This window comes from Coregonus lavaretus (genome assembly GCF_964263955.1).
Source record: "Coregonus lavaretus genome assembly, chromosome: 24".
Taxonomy (NCBI): Eukaryota; Metazoa; Chordata; class Actinopteri; order Salmoniformes; family Salmonidae; genus Coregonus; species Coregonus lavaretus.
This window is the reverse complement of record NC_140011.1, coordinates 43,652,516-43,669,836: the sequence shown is the minus strand read 5'-3', so window position 1 is coordinate 43,669,836 and position 17,321 is coordinate 43,652,516. Positions and strand designations below refer to the sequence as shown.

Sequence of the window (17,321 nt, the reverse complement as noted above, 5' to 3'; positions counted from 1 at the left end):
AACAGCAAGCTAACAAAGTTGACCTCCGGTTCTCCTTCTCATCTTCCCGCTCTTTTCCCCTCAGAGAATGAGCTCGCGCGCGCCGAATTTTAGTTTTTTTTTGTTGGACGAATCAAAAATGACTTTGGACTTTTGACTCCGCCTCCTAAAGCGCCACCGTACACAGGAGTGCTGGTTTTAGGCAGGGCGGGCCAGGGCTCATGTATGGAGGATTCATTGCAGTGTGTAATGCATTTTAGCCTTGCTTGTTTTACACCCATCCCAGCAGGGCAAAAAGACTCCCGGCTGAGACAAACTCATTCGGGGCTTTAAACCCGGGTTTGGTGACGTCAATGCTAGGGACTATACAGCCTGGTTGACGCTACCCACGTGACTACCCCCATGGAAAATATTGGAGAGTTGGTGTGAACCAGGCTAGGATCAGTAGTTTACAGGAAGGATACAAGTTATTTTAATTCTAACCGTTTTCCTTCTTTTCGGCGGTTCAGGTGTATGCACATGGCTGATTATTTAAAGGGACTACGCTGAAGAAGAGAAAACGGTTTTGTTTTCGGGAACATCAACGCGCCCTAACTGTGCTCTTACTGCTGTAATTTGATATAGACTACATAAATTGTTATTTCCCTTTTATTTCTGAATGTCTGTATGGAGTCAAAGTCCTAATTTGGCGCTGGTGTAGTTAAAGGCTATGTGGCGTGGTCGTGTAGCATTCCAAAACAATGTTTCCCAATAAGCCTGCCTTTCCTGTCGGAAGCTTGGAGAGTTGAGGAGAGAGTCGAGCCCCCGAACATGATCTCACGGGGCGGGAATGCGAGGAGCCATGAGCTGGTCGGGTTCCCACCGCGGGTTGAGCTGCTCTGGGTCCGGGATTAACCTGCTCTATCTCTCGCTGCTGCTCTGGAGCTCCTGCTCTGGCATGGACGGACTGGCTGATTTCTCAAGTTAGTGTGATGATGAGTATGAAGATAGGTGTGGTGATGATAATGATGAAAGGTGTGGTGATGATGATTTTGTTTTAAAGTAGGCCTATTGATTTATTTACTTTTGGATGATGATGATGATGATAGTTAATAATAAGATGATTACATCATAATCATCTTCACCATCTTCATCATCATCTTCTTCTTCATCATCCATATTTGTTGAATATTTAGTGTCTTGGTTGGTCAGTAAACCATGATCAATTTAATTGATTTCTCTAACAGACTACCTGTCTCGGATCATTACCAGTCACTCTGTGCATGCGTGCGACGGGCAGCAGTTGCGTCTCTACTGTCCACGCCACTCCACCATCTCGATCCAGTCGGCGTTTTACGGACGTGCCGACGCACGGCTCTGCACCAACGAAAACGTGACAGCTGCGGGCGTCAGCGCAGGAAACCACAGCTGTTCTGCGTTTACTACCCTACAGGTGTGTTTTTTTGTGTTCTGTTGTAGGAATCCTTTTTTTGCACAAGAATAGGTATTTTCACACAGTTTCACTCTGCCAAATGATTCAGTCATTGAATCTTTTGTGTAACGTGGTAAGCTTTTGTGTAACGTGGTAAGCATTCATGACATGTATGCCTGAGTTGATGAATCCCCATAGGCAAGGAATCTACTTTCAAGTAGATGTAAGCTTAACTTCTTGATTGTGAATTATTATGGCTACTCTCTCTCTTCAGGAAGATTTGTCTTTGAATATTCACTCTGACACTTCTGGGAATAATAAAGTTATTCAGAATAAGTCTTAAAGGGGAGTACTGCGAAGTATCATAATAGTGGCTCATTTATTTTCAGAATTAAAGTAAAAACCCCCAAAACCAAGGCTACATAGAGATTGCGGCTGGGATTCAATCCAATCAGTAGTAGAGCTGTGTTATAGATCAGTAGAGATGTGTTATAGATCAGTAGAGATGTGTTATAGATCAGTAGAGATGTGTTATAGATCAGTAGTAGAGATGTGTTATAGATCAGTAGAGATGTGTTATAGATCAGTAGAGATGTGTTATAGATCAGTAGAGATGTGTTATAGATCAGTAGAGATGTGTTATAGATCAGTAGAGATGTGTTATAGATCAGTAGTAGAGATGTGTTATAGATCAGTAGAGATGTGTTATAGATCAGTAGAGATGTGTTATAGATCAGTAGAGATGTGTTATAGATCAGTAGAGATGTGTTATAGATCAGTAGAGATGTGTTATAGATCAGTAGAGATGTGTTATAGATCAGTAGTAGAGATGTGTTATAGATCAGTAGAGATGTGTTATAGATCAGTAGAGATGTGTTATAGATCAGTAGTAGAGATGTGTTATAGATCAGTAGTAGAGATGTGTTATAGATCAGTAGAGATGTGTTATAGATCAGTAGTAGAGATGTGTTATAGATCAGTAGAGATGTGTTATAGATCAGTAGAGATGTGTTATAGATCAGTAGAGATGTGTTATAGATCAGTAGAGATGTGTTATAGATCAGTAGAGATGTGTTATAGATCAGTAGAGATGTGTTATAGATCAGTAGAGATGTGGTATAGATCAGTAGAGATGTGGTATAGATCAGTAGAGATGTGTTATAGATCAGTAGAGATGTGTTATAGATCAGTAGTAGAGATGTGTTATAGATCAGTAGAGATGTGTTATAGATCAGTAGAGATGTGTTATAGATCAGTAGAGATGTGGTATAGATCAGTAGAGATGTGTTATAGATCAGTAGAGATGTGTTATAGATCAGTAGAGATGTGTTATTGATCAGTAGAGATGTGTTATAGATCAGTAGTAGAGATGTGTTATAGATCAGTAGTAGAGATGTGTTATAGATCAGTAGAGATGTGTTATAGATCAGTAGTAGAGATGTGTTATAGATCAGTAGTAGAGATGTGTTATAGATCAGTAGAGATGTGTTATAGATCAGTAGAGATGTGTTATAGATCAGTAGTAGAGATGTGTTATAGATCAGTAGAGATGTGTTATAGATCAGTAGAGATGTGTTATAGATCAGTAGAGCTGTGTTATAGATCAGTAGAGATGTGTTATAGATCAGTAGAGATGTGGTATAGATCAGTAGAGATGTGTTATAGATCAGTAGAGATGTGTTATAGATCAGTAGTAGAGATGTGTTATAGATCAGTAGAGATGTGTTATAGATCAGTAGAGATGTGTTATAGATCAGTAGTAGAGATGTGTTATAGATCAGTAGTAGAGATGTGTTATAGATCAGTAGAGATGTGTTATAGATCAGTAGAGATGTGTTATAGATCAGTAGTAGAGATGTGTTATAGATCAGTAGAGATGTGTTATAGATCAGTAGAGATGTGTTATAGATCAGTAGAGCTGTGTTATAGATCAGTAGAGATGTGTTATAGATCAGTAGAGATGTGGTATAGATCAGTAGAGATGTGTTATAGATCAGTAGAGATGTGTTATAGATCAGTAGAGCTGTGTTATAGATCAGTAGAGATGTGTTATAGATCAGTAGAGATGTGTTATAGATCAGTAGTAGAGATGTGTTATAGATCAGTAGAGATGTGTTATAGATCAGTAGAGATGTGTTATAGATCAGTAGTAGAGATGTGTTATAGATCAGTAGAGATGTGTTATAGATCAGTAGAGATGTGGTATAGATCAGTAGAGATGTGTTATAGATCAGTAGAGCTGTGTTATAGATCAGTAGAGATGTGTTATAGATCAGTAGAGCTGTGTTATAGATCAGTAGAGCTGTGTTATAGATCAGTAGAGATGTGTTATAGATCAGTAGTAGAGATATGTTATAGATCAGTAGAGATGTGTTATAGATCAGTAGTAGAGCTGTGTTATAGATCAGTAGAGATGTGTTATAGATCAGTAGAGCTGTGTTATAGATCAGTAGAGCTGTGTTATAGATCAGTAGAGATGTGTTATAGATCAGTAGAGATGTGGTATAGATCAGTAGAGATGTGTTATAGATCAGTAGAGATGGGTTATAGATCAGTAGAGATGTGTTATAGATCAGTAGAGATGTGTTATAGATCAGTAGAGCTGTGTTATAGATCAGTAGAGATGTGTTATAGATCAGTAGAGATGTGTTATAGATCAGTAGAGATGTGTTATAGATCAGTAGAGATGTGGTATAGATCAGTAGAGATGTGTTATAGATCAGTAGAGATGTGTTATAGATCAGTAGAGATGTGGTATAGATCAGTAGAGATGTGTTATAGATCAGTAGTAGAGATGTGTTATAGATCAGTAGTAGAGATGTGTTATAGATCAGTAGAGATGTGGTATAGATCAGTAGTAGAGATGTGTTATAGATCAGTAGAGATGTGTTATAGATCAGTAGTAGAGATGTGTTATAGATCAGTAGAAATGTGTTATAGATCAGTATATATGTGTTATAGATCAGTAGAGATGTGTTATAGATCAGTAGAGATGTGTTATAGATCAGTAGTAGAGATGTGTTATAGATCAGTAGTAGAGATGTGTTATAGATCAGTAGAGATGTGTTATAGATCAGTAGTAGAGATGTGTTATAGATCAGTAGTAGAGATGTGTTATAGATCAGTAGTAGAGATGTGGTATAGATCAGTAGAGATGTGGTATAGATCAGTAGAGATGTGTTATAGATCAGTAGTAGAGATGTGTTATAGATCAGTAGAGATGTGTTATAGATCAGTAGAGATGTGTTATAGATCAGTAGAGATGTGTTATAGATCAGTAGTAGAGATGTGTTATAGATCAGTAGTAGAGATGTGTTATAGATCAGTAGTAGAGATGTGTTATAGATCAGTAGTAGAGATGTGGTATAGATCAGTAGAGATGTGTTATAGATCAGTAGTAGAGATGTGTTATAGATCAGTAGAGATGTGTTATAGATCAGTAGAGATGTGTTATAGATCAGTAGAGATGTGTTATAGATCAGTAGAGATGTGTTATAGATCAGTAGAGATGTGTTATAGATCAGTAGAGATGTGTTATAGATCAGTAGTAGAGATGTGTTATAGATCAGTAGAGATGTGTTATAGATCAGTAGAGATGTGTTATAGATCAGTAGTAGAGATGTGTTATAGATCAGTAGAGATGTGGTATAGATCAGTAGAGATGTGTTATAGATCAGTAGAGATGTGTTATAGATCAGTAGAGATGTGGTATAGATCAGTAGAGATGTGTTATAGATCAGTAGAGATGTGTTATAGATCAGTAGAGATGTGTTATAGATCAGTAGAGATGTGTTATAGATCAGTAGAGATGTGTTATAGATCAGTAGAGATGTGGTATAGATCAGTAGAGATGTGTTATAGATCAGTAGAGATGTGTTATAGATCAGTAGTAGAGCTGTGTTATAGATCAGTAGTAGAGATGTGTTATAGATCAGTAGAGATGTGTTATAGATCAGTAGTAGAGATGTGTTATAGATCAGTAGAGATGTGTTATAGATCAGTAGTAGAGATGTGTTATAGATCAGTAGAGATGTGTTATAGATCAGTAGTAGAGATGTGTTATAGATCAGTAGAGCTGTGTTATAGATCAGTAGAGATGTGTTATAGATCAGTAGAGATGTGTTATAGATCAGTAGTAGAGATGTGTTATAGATCAGTAGAGATGTGTTATAGATCAGTAGAGATGTGTTATAGATCAGTAGTAGAGATGTGTTATAGATCAGTAGAGATGTGTTATAGATCAGTAGAGATGTGTTATAGATCAGTAGAGATGTGTTATAGATCAGTAGTAGAGATGTGTTATAGATCAGTAGTAGAGATGTGTTATAGATCAGTAGAGATGTGTTATAGATCAGTAGTAGAGATGTGTTATAGATCAGTAGTAGAGATGTGTTATAGATCAGTAGAGATGTGTTATAGATCAGTAGAGATGTGTTATAGATCAGTAGAGATGTGTTATAGATCAGTAGAGATGTGTTATAGATCAGTAGTAGAGATGTGTTATAGATCAGTAGTAGAGATGTGTTATAGATCAGTAGTAGAGATGTGTTATAGATCAGTAGAGATGTGTTATAGATCAGTAGAGATGTGTTATAGATCAGTAGAGATGTGTTATAGATCAGTAGAGATGTGTTATAGATCAGTAGAGATGTGGTATAGATCAGTAGAGATGTGTTATAGATCAGTAGTAGAGATGTGTTATAGATCAGTAGAGATGTGTTATAGATCAGTAGAGATGTGTTATAGATCAGTAGAGATGTGTTATAGATCAGTAGTAGAGATGTGGTATAGATCAGTAGAGATGTGTTATAGATCAGTAGAGATGTGTTATAGATCAGTAGTAGAGATGTGTTATAGATCAGTAGTAGAGATGTGTTATAGATCAGTAGTAGAGATGTGTTATAGATCAGTAGAGATGTGTTATAGATCAGTAGAGCTGTGTTATAGATCAGTAGAGATGTGTTATAGATCAGTAGAGATGTGTTATAGATCAGTAGAGATGTGTTATAGATCAGTAGTAGAGATGTGTTATAGATCAGTAGTAGAGATGTGGTATAGATCAGTAGAGATGTGTTATAGATCAGTAGAGATGTGTTATAGATCAGTAGTAGAGATGTGTTATAGATCAGTAGTAGAGATGTGTTATAGATCAGTAGTAGAGATGTGTTATAGATCAGTAGAGATGTGTTATAGATCAGTAGTAGAGATGTGTTATAGATCAGTAGAGATGTGTTATAGATCAGTAGTAGAGATGTGGTATAGATCAGTAGTAGAGATGTGTTATAGATCAGTAGTAGAGATGTGGTATAGATCAGTAGTAGAGATGTGTTATAGATCAGTAGAGATGTGTTATAGATCAGTAGTAGAGATGTGTTATAGATCAGTAGAGATGTGTTATAGATCAGTAGAGATGTGTTATAGATCAGTAGTAGAGATGTGTTATAGATCAGTAGAGATGGGTTATAGATCAGTAGAGATGGGTTCTAGATCAGTAGAGATGTGTTATAGATCAGTAGAGATGTGGTATAGATCAGTAGAGATGTGTTATAGATCAGTAGAGATGTGTTATAGATCAGTAGAGATGTGTTATAGCACGCTTGACATTTAAAGGTCATTTCCATTTGAGCTGACAAATGCTGCGTTTACCACGAATGCAGTCTCTACCAACGCAGGAACATTACCTTTAGGAGGTGCATAGCCGAAATGGGCTGATCGGATTGAATCCCTGCCAAAAAGTGGCTGTGAGTGTGACCATGTTGTTTTCTGTAGAAGTTACTGTCAGAGTGTCAGAGCCACAGAGACTGTCAGCTACCTGTCAATCACCTGGTGTTTTCTGTAGAAGTTACTGTCAGAGCTACAGAGACTGTCAGCTACCTGTCAATCACCTGGTGTTTTCTGTAGAAGTTACTGTCAGAGCCACAGAGACTGTCAGCTACCTGTCAATCACCTGGTGTTTTCTGTAGAAGTTACTGTCAGAGCCACAGAGACTGTCAGCTACCTGTCAATCACCTGGTGTTTTCTGTAGAAGTTACTGTCAGAGTGTCAGAGCTACAGAGACTGTCAGCTACCTGTCAATCACCTGGTGTTTTCTGTAGAAGTTACTGTCAGAGCCACAGAGACTGTCAGCTACCTGTCAATCACCTGGTGTTTTCTGTAGAAGTTACTGTCAGAGCCACAGAGACTGTCAGCTACCTGTCAATCACCTGGTGTTTTCTGTAGAAGTTACTGTCAGAGCCACAGAGACTGTCAGCTACCTGTCAATCACCTGGTGTTTTCTGTAGAAGTTACTGTCAGAGCCACAGAGACTGTCAGCTACCTGTCAATCACCTGGTGTTTTCTGTAGAAGTTACTGTCAGAGTGTCAGAGCCACAGAGACTGTCAGCTACCTGTCAATCACCTGGTGTTTTCTGTAGAAGTTACTGTCAGAGCCACAGAGACTGTCAGCTACCTGTCAATCACCTGGTGTTTTCTGTAGAAGTTACTGTCAGAGTGTCAGAGCTACAGAGACTGTCAGCTACCTGTCAATCACCTGGTGTTTTCTGTAGTGTTATAGATCAGTAGAGATGTGTTATAGATCAGTAGTAGAGCTGTGTTATAGATCAGTAGTAGAGATGTGTTATAGATCAGTAGAGATGTGTTATAGATCAGTAGTAGAGATGTGTTATAGATCAGTAGAGATGTGTTATAGATCAGTAGTAGAGATGTGTTATAGATCAGTAGAGATGTGTTATAGATCAGTAGTAGAGATGTGTTATAGATCAGTAGAGCTGTGTTATAGATCAGTAGAGATGTGTTATAGATCAGTAGAGATGTGTTATAGATCAGTAGTAGAGATGTGTTATAGATCAGTAGAGATGTGTTATAGATCAGTAGAGATGTGTTATAGATCAGTAGTAGAGATGTGTTATAGATCAGTAGAGATGTGTTATAGATCAGTAGAGATGTGTTATAGATCAGTAGAGATGTGTTATAGATCAGTAGAGATGTGTTATAGATCAGTAGTAGAGATGTGTTATAGATCAGTAGTAGAGATGTGTTATAGATCAGTAGAGATGTGTTATAGATCAGTAGTAGAGATGTGTTATAGATCAGTAGTAGAGATGTGTTATAGATCAGTAGAGATGTGTTATAGATCAGTAGAGATGTGTTATAGATCAGTAGAGATGTGTTATAGATCAGTAGAGATGTGTTATAGATCAGTAGTAGAGATGTGTTATAGATCAGTAGTAGAGATGTGTTATAGATCAGTAGTAGAGATGTGTTATAGATCAGTAGAGATGTGTTATAGATCAGTAGAGATGTGTTATAGATCAGTAGAGATGTGTTATAGATCAGTAGAGATGTGGTATAGATCAGTAGAGATGTGTTATAGATCAGTAGTAGAGATGTGTTATAGATCAGTAGAGATGTGTTATAGATCAGTAGAGATGTGTTATAGATCAGTAGAGATGTGTTATAGATCAGTAGTAGAGATGTGGTATAGATCAGTAGAGATGTGTTATAGATCAGTAGAGATGTGTTATAGATCAGTAGTAGAGATGTGTTATAGATCAGTAGTAGAGATGTGTTATAGATCAGTAGTAGAGATGTGTTATAGATCAGTAGAGATGTGTTATAGATCAGTAGAGCTGTGTTATAGATCAGTAGAGATGTGTTATAGATCAGTAGAGATGTGTTATAGATCAGTAGAGATGTGTTATAGATCAGTAGTAGAGATGTGTTATAGATCAGTAGTAGAGATGTGGTATAGATCAGTAGAGATGTGTTATAGATCAGTAGAGATGTGTTATAGATCAGTAGTAGAGATGTGTTATAGATCAGTAGTAGAGATGTGTTATAGATCAGTAGTAGAGATGTATTATAGATCAGTAGAGATGTGTTATAGATCAGTAGTAGAGATGTGTTATAGATCAGTAGAGATGTGTTATAGATCAGTAGTAGAGATGTGGTATAGATCAGTAGTAGAGATGTGTTATAGATCAGTAGTAGAGATGTGGTATAGATCAGTAGTAGAGATGTGTTATAGATCAGTAGAGATGTGTTATAGATCAGTAGTAGAGATGTGTTATAGATCAGTAGAGATGTGTTATAGATCAGTAGAGATGTGTTATAGATCAGTAGTAGAGATGTGTTATAGATCAGTAGAGATGGGTTATAGATCAGTAGAGATGGGTTCTAGATCAGTAGAGATGTGTTATAGATCAGTAGAGATGTGTTATAGCACGCTTGACATTTAAAGGTCATTTCCATTTGAGCTGACAAATGCTGCGTTTACCACGAATGCAGTCTCTACCAACGCAGGAACATTACCTTTAGGAGGTGCATAGCCGAAATGGGCTGATCGGATTGAATCCCTGCCAAAAAGTGGCTGTGAGTGTGACCATGTTGTTTTCTGTAGAAGTTACTGTCAGAGTGTCAGAGCCACAGAGACTGTCAGCTACCTGTCAATCACCTGGTGTTTTCTGTAGAAGTTACTGTCAGAGCTACAGAGACTGTCAGCTACCTGTCAATCACCTGGTGTTTTCTGTAGAAGTTACTGTCAGAGCCACAGAGACTGTCAGCTACCTGTCAATCACCTGGTGTTTTCTGTAGAAGTTACTGTCAGAGCCACAGAGACTGTCAGCTACCTGTCAATCACCTGGTGTTTTCTGTAGAAGTTACTGTCAGAGTGTCAGAGCTACAGAGACTGTCAGCTACCTGTCAATCACCTGGTGTTTTCTGTAGAAGTTACTGTCAGAGCCACAGAGACTGTCAGCTACCTGTCAATCACCTGGTGTTTTCTGTAGAAGTTACTGTCAGAGCCACAGAGACTGTCAGCTACCTGTCAATCACCTGGTGTTTTCTGTAGAAGTTACTGTCAGAGCCACAGAGACTGTCAGCTACCTGTCAATCACCTGGTGTTTTCTGTAGAAGTTACTGTCAGAGCCACAGAGACTGTCAGCTACCTGTCAATCACCTGGTGTTTTCTGTAGAAGTTACTGTCAGAGTGTCAGAGCCACAGAGACTGTCAGCTACCTGTCAATCACCTGGTGTTTTCTGTAGAAGTTACTGTCAGAGCCACAGAGACTGTCAGCTACCTGTCAATCACCTGGTGTTTTCTGTAGAAGTTACTGTCAGAGTGTCAGAGCTACAGAGACTGTCAGCTACCTGTCAATCACCTGGTGTTTTCTGTAGAAGTTACTGTCAGAGTGTCAGAGCTACAGAGACTGTCAGCTACCTGTCAATCACCTGGTGTTTTCTGTAGAAGTTACTGTCAGAGCCACAGAGACTGTCAGCTACCTGTCAATCACCTGGTGTTTTCTGTAGAAGTTACTGTCAGAGCCACAGAGACTGTCAGCTACCTGTCAATCACCTGGTGTTTTCTGTAGAAGTTACTGTCAGAGTGTCAGAGCTACAGAGACTGTCAGCTACCTGTCAATCACCTGGTGTTTTCTGTAGAAGTTACTGTCAGAGCCACAGAGACTGTCAGCTACCTGTCAATCACCTGGTGTTTTCTGTAGAAGTTACTGTCAGAGCCACAGAGACTGTCAGCTACCTGTCAATCACCTGGTGTTTTCTGTAGAAGTTACTGTCAGAGTGTCAGAGCTACAGAGACTGTCAGCTACCTGTCAATCACCTGGTGTTTTCTGTAGAAGTTACTGTCAGAGCCACAGAGACTGTCAGCTACCTGTCAGTCACCTGGTGTTTTCTGTAGAAGTTACTGTCAGAGCCACAGAGACTGTCAGCTACCTGTCAATCACCTGGTGTTTTCTGTAGAAGATACTGTCAGAGTGTCAGAGCTACAGAGACTGTCAGCTATCTGTCAATCACCTGGTGTTTTCTGTAGAAGTTACTGTCAGAGCCACAGAGACTGTCAGCTACCTGTCAATCACCTGGTGTTTTCTGTAGAAGATACTGTCAGAGTGTCAGAGCTACAGAGACTGTCAGCTACCTGTCAATCACCTGGTGTTTTCTGTAGAAGTTACTGTCAAAGCCACAGAGACTGTCAGCTACCTGTCAATCACCTGGTGTTTTCTGTAGAAGTTACTGTCAGAGTGTCAGAGCTACAGAGACTGTCAGCTACCTGTCAATCACCTGGTGTTTTCTGTAGAAGTTACTGTCAGAGCCACAGAGACTGTCAGCTACCTGTCAATCACCTGGTGTTTTCTGTAGAAGATACTGTCAGAGTGTCAGAGCCACAGAGACTGTCAGCTACCTGTCAATCACCTGGTGTTTTCTGTAGAAGTTACTGTCAGAGCCACAGAGACTGTCAGCTACCTGTCAGTCACCTGGTGTTTTCTGTAGAAGTTACTGTCAGAGTGTCAGAGCTACAGAGACTGTCAGCTACCTGTCAATCACCTGGTGTTTTCTGTAGAAGTTACTGTCAGAGTGTCAGAGCCACAGAGACTGTCAGCTACCTGTCAATCACCTGGTGTTTTCTGTAGAAGTTACTGTCAGAGTGTCAGAGCCACAGAGACTGTCAGCTACCTGTCAATCACCTGGTGTTTTCTGTAGAAGTTACTGTCAGAGCCACAGAGACTGTCAGCTACCTGTCAATCACCTGGTGTTTTCTGTAGAAGATACTGTCAGAGTGTCAGAGCTACAGAGACTGTCAGCTACCTGTCAATCACCTGGTGTTTTCTGTAGAATTTACTTTCAGAGCCACAGAGACTGTCAGCTACCTGTCAGTCACCTGGTGTTTTCTGTAGAAGTTACTGTCAGAGTGTCAGAGCTACAGAGACTGTCAGCTACCTGTCAATCACCTGGTGTTTTCTGTAGAAGTTACTGTCAGAGCCACAGAGACTGTCAGCTACCTGTCAGTCACCTGGTGTTTTCTGTAGAAGTTACTGTCAGAGCCACAGAGACTGTCAGCTACCTGTCAATCACCTGGTGTTTTCTGTAGAAGTTACTGTCAGAGCCACAGAGACTGTCAGCTACCTGTCAATCACCTGGTGTTTTCTGTAGAAGTTACTGTCAGAGTGTCAGAGCTACAGAGACTGTCAGCTACCTGTCAATCACCTGGTGTTTTCTGTAGAAGTTACTGTCAGAGCCACAGAGACTGTCAGCTACCTGTCAATCACCTGGTGTTTTCTGTAGAAGTTACTGTCAGAGCCACAGAGACTGTCAGCTACCTGTCAATCACCTTGTGTTTTCTGTAGAAGTTACTGTCAGAGCCACAGAGACTGTCAGCTACCTGTCAATCACCTGGTGTTTTCTGTAGAAGTTACTGTCAGAGCCACAGAGACTGTCAGCTACCTGTCAATCACCTGGTGTTTTCTGTGGAAGTTACTGTCAGAGCCACAGAGACTGTCAGCTACCTGTCAAACACCTGGTGTTTTCTGTAGAAGTTACTGTCAGAGCCACAGAGACTGTCTGCTACCTGTCAATCACCTGGTGTTTTCTGTGGAAGTTACTGTCAGAGCCACAGAGACTGTCAGCTACCTGTCAATCACCTGGTGTTTTCTGTGGAAGTTACTGTCAGAGCCACAGAGACTGTCAGCTACCTGTCAATCACCTGGTGTTTTCTGTAGAAGTTACTGTCAGAGCCACAGAGACTGTCAGCTACCTGTCAGTCACCTGGTGTTTTCTGTAGAAGTTACTGTCAGAGTGTCAGAGCTACAGAGACTGTCAGCTACCTGTCAATCACCTGGTGTTTTCTGTAGAAGTTACTGTCAGAGTGTCAGAGCCACAGAGACTGTCAGCTACCTGTCAATCACCTGGTGTTTTCTGTAGAAGTTACTGTCAGAGTGTCAGAGCCACAGAGACTGTCAGCTACCTGTCAATCACCTGGTGTTTTCTGTAGAAGTTACTGTCAGAGCCACAGAGACTGTCAGCTACCTGTCAATCACCTGGTGTTTTCTGTAGAAGATACTGTCAGAGTGTCAGAGCTACAGAGACTGTCAGCTACCTGTCAATCACCTGGTGTTTTCTGTAGAAGTTACTGTCAGAGCCACAGAGACTGTCAGCTACCTGTCAGTCACCTGGTGTTTTCTGTAGAAGTTACTGTCAGAGTGTCAGAGCTACAGAGACTGTCAGCTACCTGTCAATCACCTGGTGTTTTCTGTAGAAGTTACTGTCAGAGCCACAGAGACTGTCAGCTACCTGTCAGTCACCTGGTGTTTTCTGTAGAAGTTACTGTCAGAGCCACAGAGACTGTCAGCTACCTGTCAATCACCTGGTGTTTTCTGTAGAAGTTACTGTCAGAGCCACAGAGACTGTCAGCTACCTGTCAATCACCTGGTGTTTTCTGTAGAAGTTACTGTCAGAGTGTCAGAGCTACAGAGACTGTCAGCTACCTGTCAATCACCTGGTGTTTTCTGTAGAAGTTACTGTCAGAGCCACAGAGACTGTCAGCTACCTGTCAATCACCTGGTGTTTTCTGTAGAAGTTACTGTCAGAGCCACAGAGACTGTCAGCTACCTGTCAATCACCTTGTGTTTTCTGTAGAAGTTACTGTCAGAGCCACAGAGACTGTCAGCTACCTGTCAATCACCTGGTGTTTTCTGTAGAAGTTACTGTCAGAGCCACAGAGACTGTCAGCTACCTGTCAATCACCTGGTGTTTTCTGTGGAAGTTACTGTCAGAGCCACAGAGACTGTCAGCTACCTGTCAAACACCTGGTGTTTTCTGTAGAAGTTACTGTCAGAGCCACAGAGACTGTCTGCTACCTGTCAATCACCTGGTGTTTTCTGTGGAAGTTACTGTCAGAGCCACAGAGACTGTCAGCTACCTGTCAATCACCTGGTGTTTTCTGTGGAAGTTACTGTCAGAGCCACAGAGACTGTCAGCTACCTGTCAATCACCTGGTGTTTTCTGTAGAAGTTACTGTCAGAGCCACAGAGACTGTCAGCTACCTGTCAATCACCTGGTGTTTTCTGTAGAAGTTACTGTCAGAGCCACAGAGACTGTCAGCTACCTGTCAATCACCTGGTGTTTTCTGTAGAAGTTACTGTCAGAGCCACAGAGACTGTCAGCTACCTGTCAATCACCTGGTGTTTTCTGTGGAAGTTACTGTCAGAGCCACAGAGACTGTCAGCTACCTGTCAATCACCTGGTGTTTTCTGTAGAAGTTACTGTCAGAGCCACAGAGACTGTCAGCTACCTGTCAATCACCTGGTGTTTTCTGTAGAAGTTACTGTCAGAGCCACAGAGACTGTCAGCTACCTGTCAATCACCTGGTGTTTTCTGTGGAAGTTACTGTCAGAGCCACAGAGACTGTCAGCTACCTGTCAATCACCTGGTGTTTTCTGTAGAAGTTACTGTCAGAGCCACAGAGACTGTCAGCTACCTGTCAATCACCTTGTGTTTTCTGTAGAAGTTACTGTCAGAGCCACAGAGACTGTCAGCTACCTGTCAATCACCTGGTGTTTTCTGTAGAAGTTACTGTCAGAGCCACAGAGACTGTCAGCTACCTGTCAATCACCTGGTGTTTTCTGTGGAAGTTACTGTCAGAGCCACAGAGACTGTCAGCTACCTGTCAATCACCTGGTGTTTTCTGTAGAAGTTACTGTCAGAGCCACAGAGACTGTCAGCTACCTGTCAATCACCTGGTGTTTTCTGTGGAAGTTACTGTCAGAGCCACAGAGACTGTCAGCTACCTGTCAATCACCTGGTGTTTTCTGTGGAAGTTACTGTCAGAGCCACAGAGACTGTCAGCTACCTGTCAATCACCTGGTGTTTTCTGTAGAAGTTACTGTCAGAGCCACAGAGACTGTCAGCTACCTGTCAATCACCTGGTGTTTTCTGTAGAAGTTACTGTCAGAGCCACAGAGACTGTCAGCTACCTGTCAATCACCTGGTGTTTTCTGTAGAAGTTACTGTCAGAGCCACAGAGACTGTCAGCTACCTGTCAATCACCTGGTGTTTTCTGTGGAAGTTACTGTCAGAGCCACAGAGACTGTCAGCTACCTGTCAATCACCTGGTGTTTTCTGTAGAAGTTACTGTCAGAGCCACAGAGACTGTCAGCTACCTGTCAATCACCTGGTGTTTTCTGTAGAAGTTACTGTCAGAGCCACAGAGACTGTCAGCTACCTGTCAATCACCTGGTGTTTTCTGTGGAAGTTACTGTCAGAGCCACAGAGACTGTCAGCTACCTGTCAATCACCTGGTGTTTTCTGTAGAAGTTACTGTCAGAGCCACAGAGACTGTCAGCTACCTGTCAATCACCTGGTGTTTTCTGTAGAAGTTACTGTCAGAGCCACAGAGACTGTCAGCTACCTGTCAATCACCTGGTGTTTTCTGTAGAAGTTACTGTCAGAGCCACAGAGACTGTCAGCTACCTGTCAATCACCTGGTGTTTTCTGTAGAAGTTACTGTCAGAGCCACAGAGACTGTCAGCTACCTGTCAATCACCTGGTGTTTTCTGTAGAAGTTACTGTCAGAGCTACAGAGACTGTCAGCTACCTGTCAATCACCTGGTGTTTTCTGTAGAAGTTACTGTCAGAGCCACAGAGACTGTCAGCTACCTGTCAGTCACCTGGTGTTTTCTGTAGAAGTTACTGTCAGAGTGTCAGAGCTACAGAGACTGTCAGCTACCTGTCAATCACCTGGTGTTTTCTGTAGAAGTTACTGTCAGAGCCACAGAGACTGTCAGCTACCTGTCAGTCACCTGGTGTTTTCTGTAGAAGTTACTGTCAGAGCCACAGAGACTGTCAGCTACCTGTCAATCACCTGGTGTTTTCTGTAGAAGTTACTGTCAGAGCCACAGAGACTGTCAGCTACCTGTCAATCACCTGGTGTTTTCTGTAGAAGTTACTGTCAGAGTGTCAGAGCTACAGAGACTGTCAGCTACCTGTCAATCACCTGGTGTTTTCTGTAGAAGTTACTGTCAGAGCCACAGAGACTGTCAGCTACCTGTCAATCACCTGGTGTTTTCTGTAGAAGTTACTGTCAGAGCCACAGAGACTGTCAGCTACCTGTCAATCACCTTGTGTTTTCTGTAGAAGTTACTGTCAGAGCCACAGAGACTGTCAGCTACCTGTCAATCACCTGGTGTTTTCTGTAGAAGTTACTGTCAGAGCCACAGAGACTGTCAGCTACCTGTCAATCACCTGGTGTTTTCTGTGGAAGTTACTGTCAGAGCCACAGAGACTGTCAGCTACCTGTCAAACACCTGGTGTTTTCTGTAGAAGTTACTGTCAGAGCCACAGAGACTGTCTGCTACCTGTCAATCACCTGGTGTTTTCTGTAGAAGTTACTGTCAGAGTGTCAGAGCTACAGAGACTGTCAGCTACCTGTCAATCACCTGGTGTTTTCTGTAGAAGTTACTGTCAGAGCCACAGAGACTGTCAGCTACCTGTCAATCACCTGGTGTTTTCTGTAGAAGTTACTGTCAGAGCCACAGAGACTGTCAGCTACCTGTCAATCACCTGGTGTTTTCTGTAGAAGATACTGTCAGAGTGTCAGAGCTACAGAGACTGTCAGCTACCTGTCAATCACCTGGTGTTTGGGCCCGACCCCTGTCCTGGGACCATCAAGTACCTCCACGTAATCTACAAGTGTAAACCTAGTGAGTACTGTACACTACCACTCCTCTCTCTGTCTCGCTATATCCCTGTCTCTCTCTCTGTCCCCCTCTCCCTCCCACTGTCCCCCCCCCCCCCTCTCTCTCTCTCTTTCTGTCCCTCTCTCTCTCTGTCTTTCTGACTCTTTCTCTCTCTGAGTCAGAAAATAAACTGTGCTGTGTGTGAACAAGCTTTACTGACTAAAGTGAGAAAATCCCCCCCACATACAGTGGGGAAAAAAAGTATTTAGTCAGCCACCAATTGTGCAAGTTCTCCCACTTAAAAAGATGAGAGAGGCCTGTAATTTTCATCATAGGTACACGTCAACTATGACAGACAAAATTAGAAAAGAAAATCCAGAAAATCACATTGTAGGATTTTTTATGAATTTATTTGCAAATTATGGTGGAAAATAAGTATTTGGTCAATAACAAAAGTTTCTCAATAC

The 17,321-nt window shown here is 41.3% G+C and overlaps 1 protein-coding gene across 1 annotated transcript in view; it reads left to right on the top strand.

The window, feature by feature from the left end:
• Nucleotides 1–453: 453 nt before the first annotated feature.
• Nucleotides 454–17,321, top strand: part of eva1c (eva-1 homolog C (C. elegans)) — a gene marked incomplete at its 3' end in the record, with an annotated part of 31,664 nt that continues 14,796 nt past the window's right edge. The window contains 3 exon segments of the mRNA XM_084140615.1: nucleotides 454–941; nucleotides 1,206–1,411; nucleotides 16,755–16,878. Of these exon segments, the coding sequence (XP_083996741.1) occupies nucleotides 809–941; nucleotides 1,206–1,411; nucleotides 16,755–16,878 (463 nt within the window). The 5' untranslated portion in view covers nucleotides 454–808.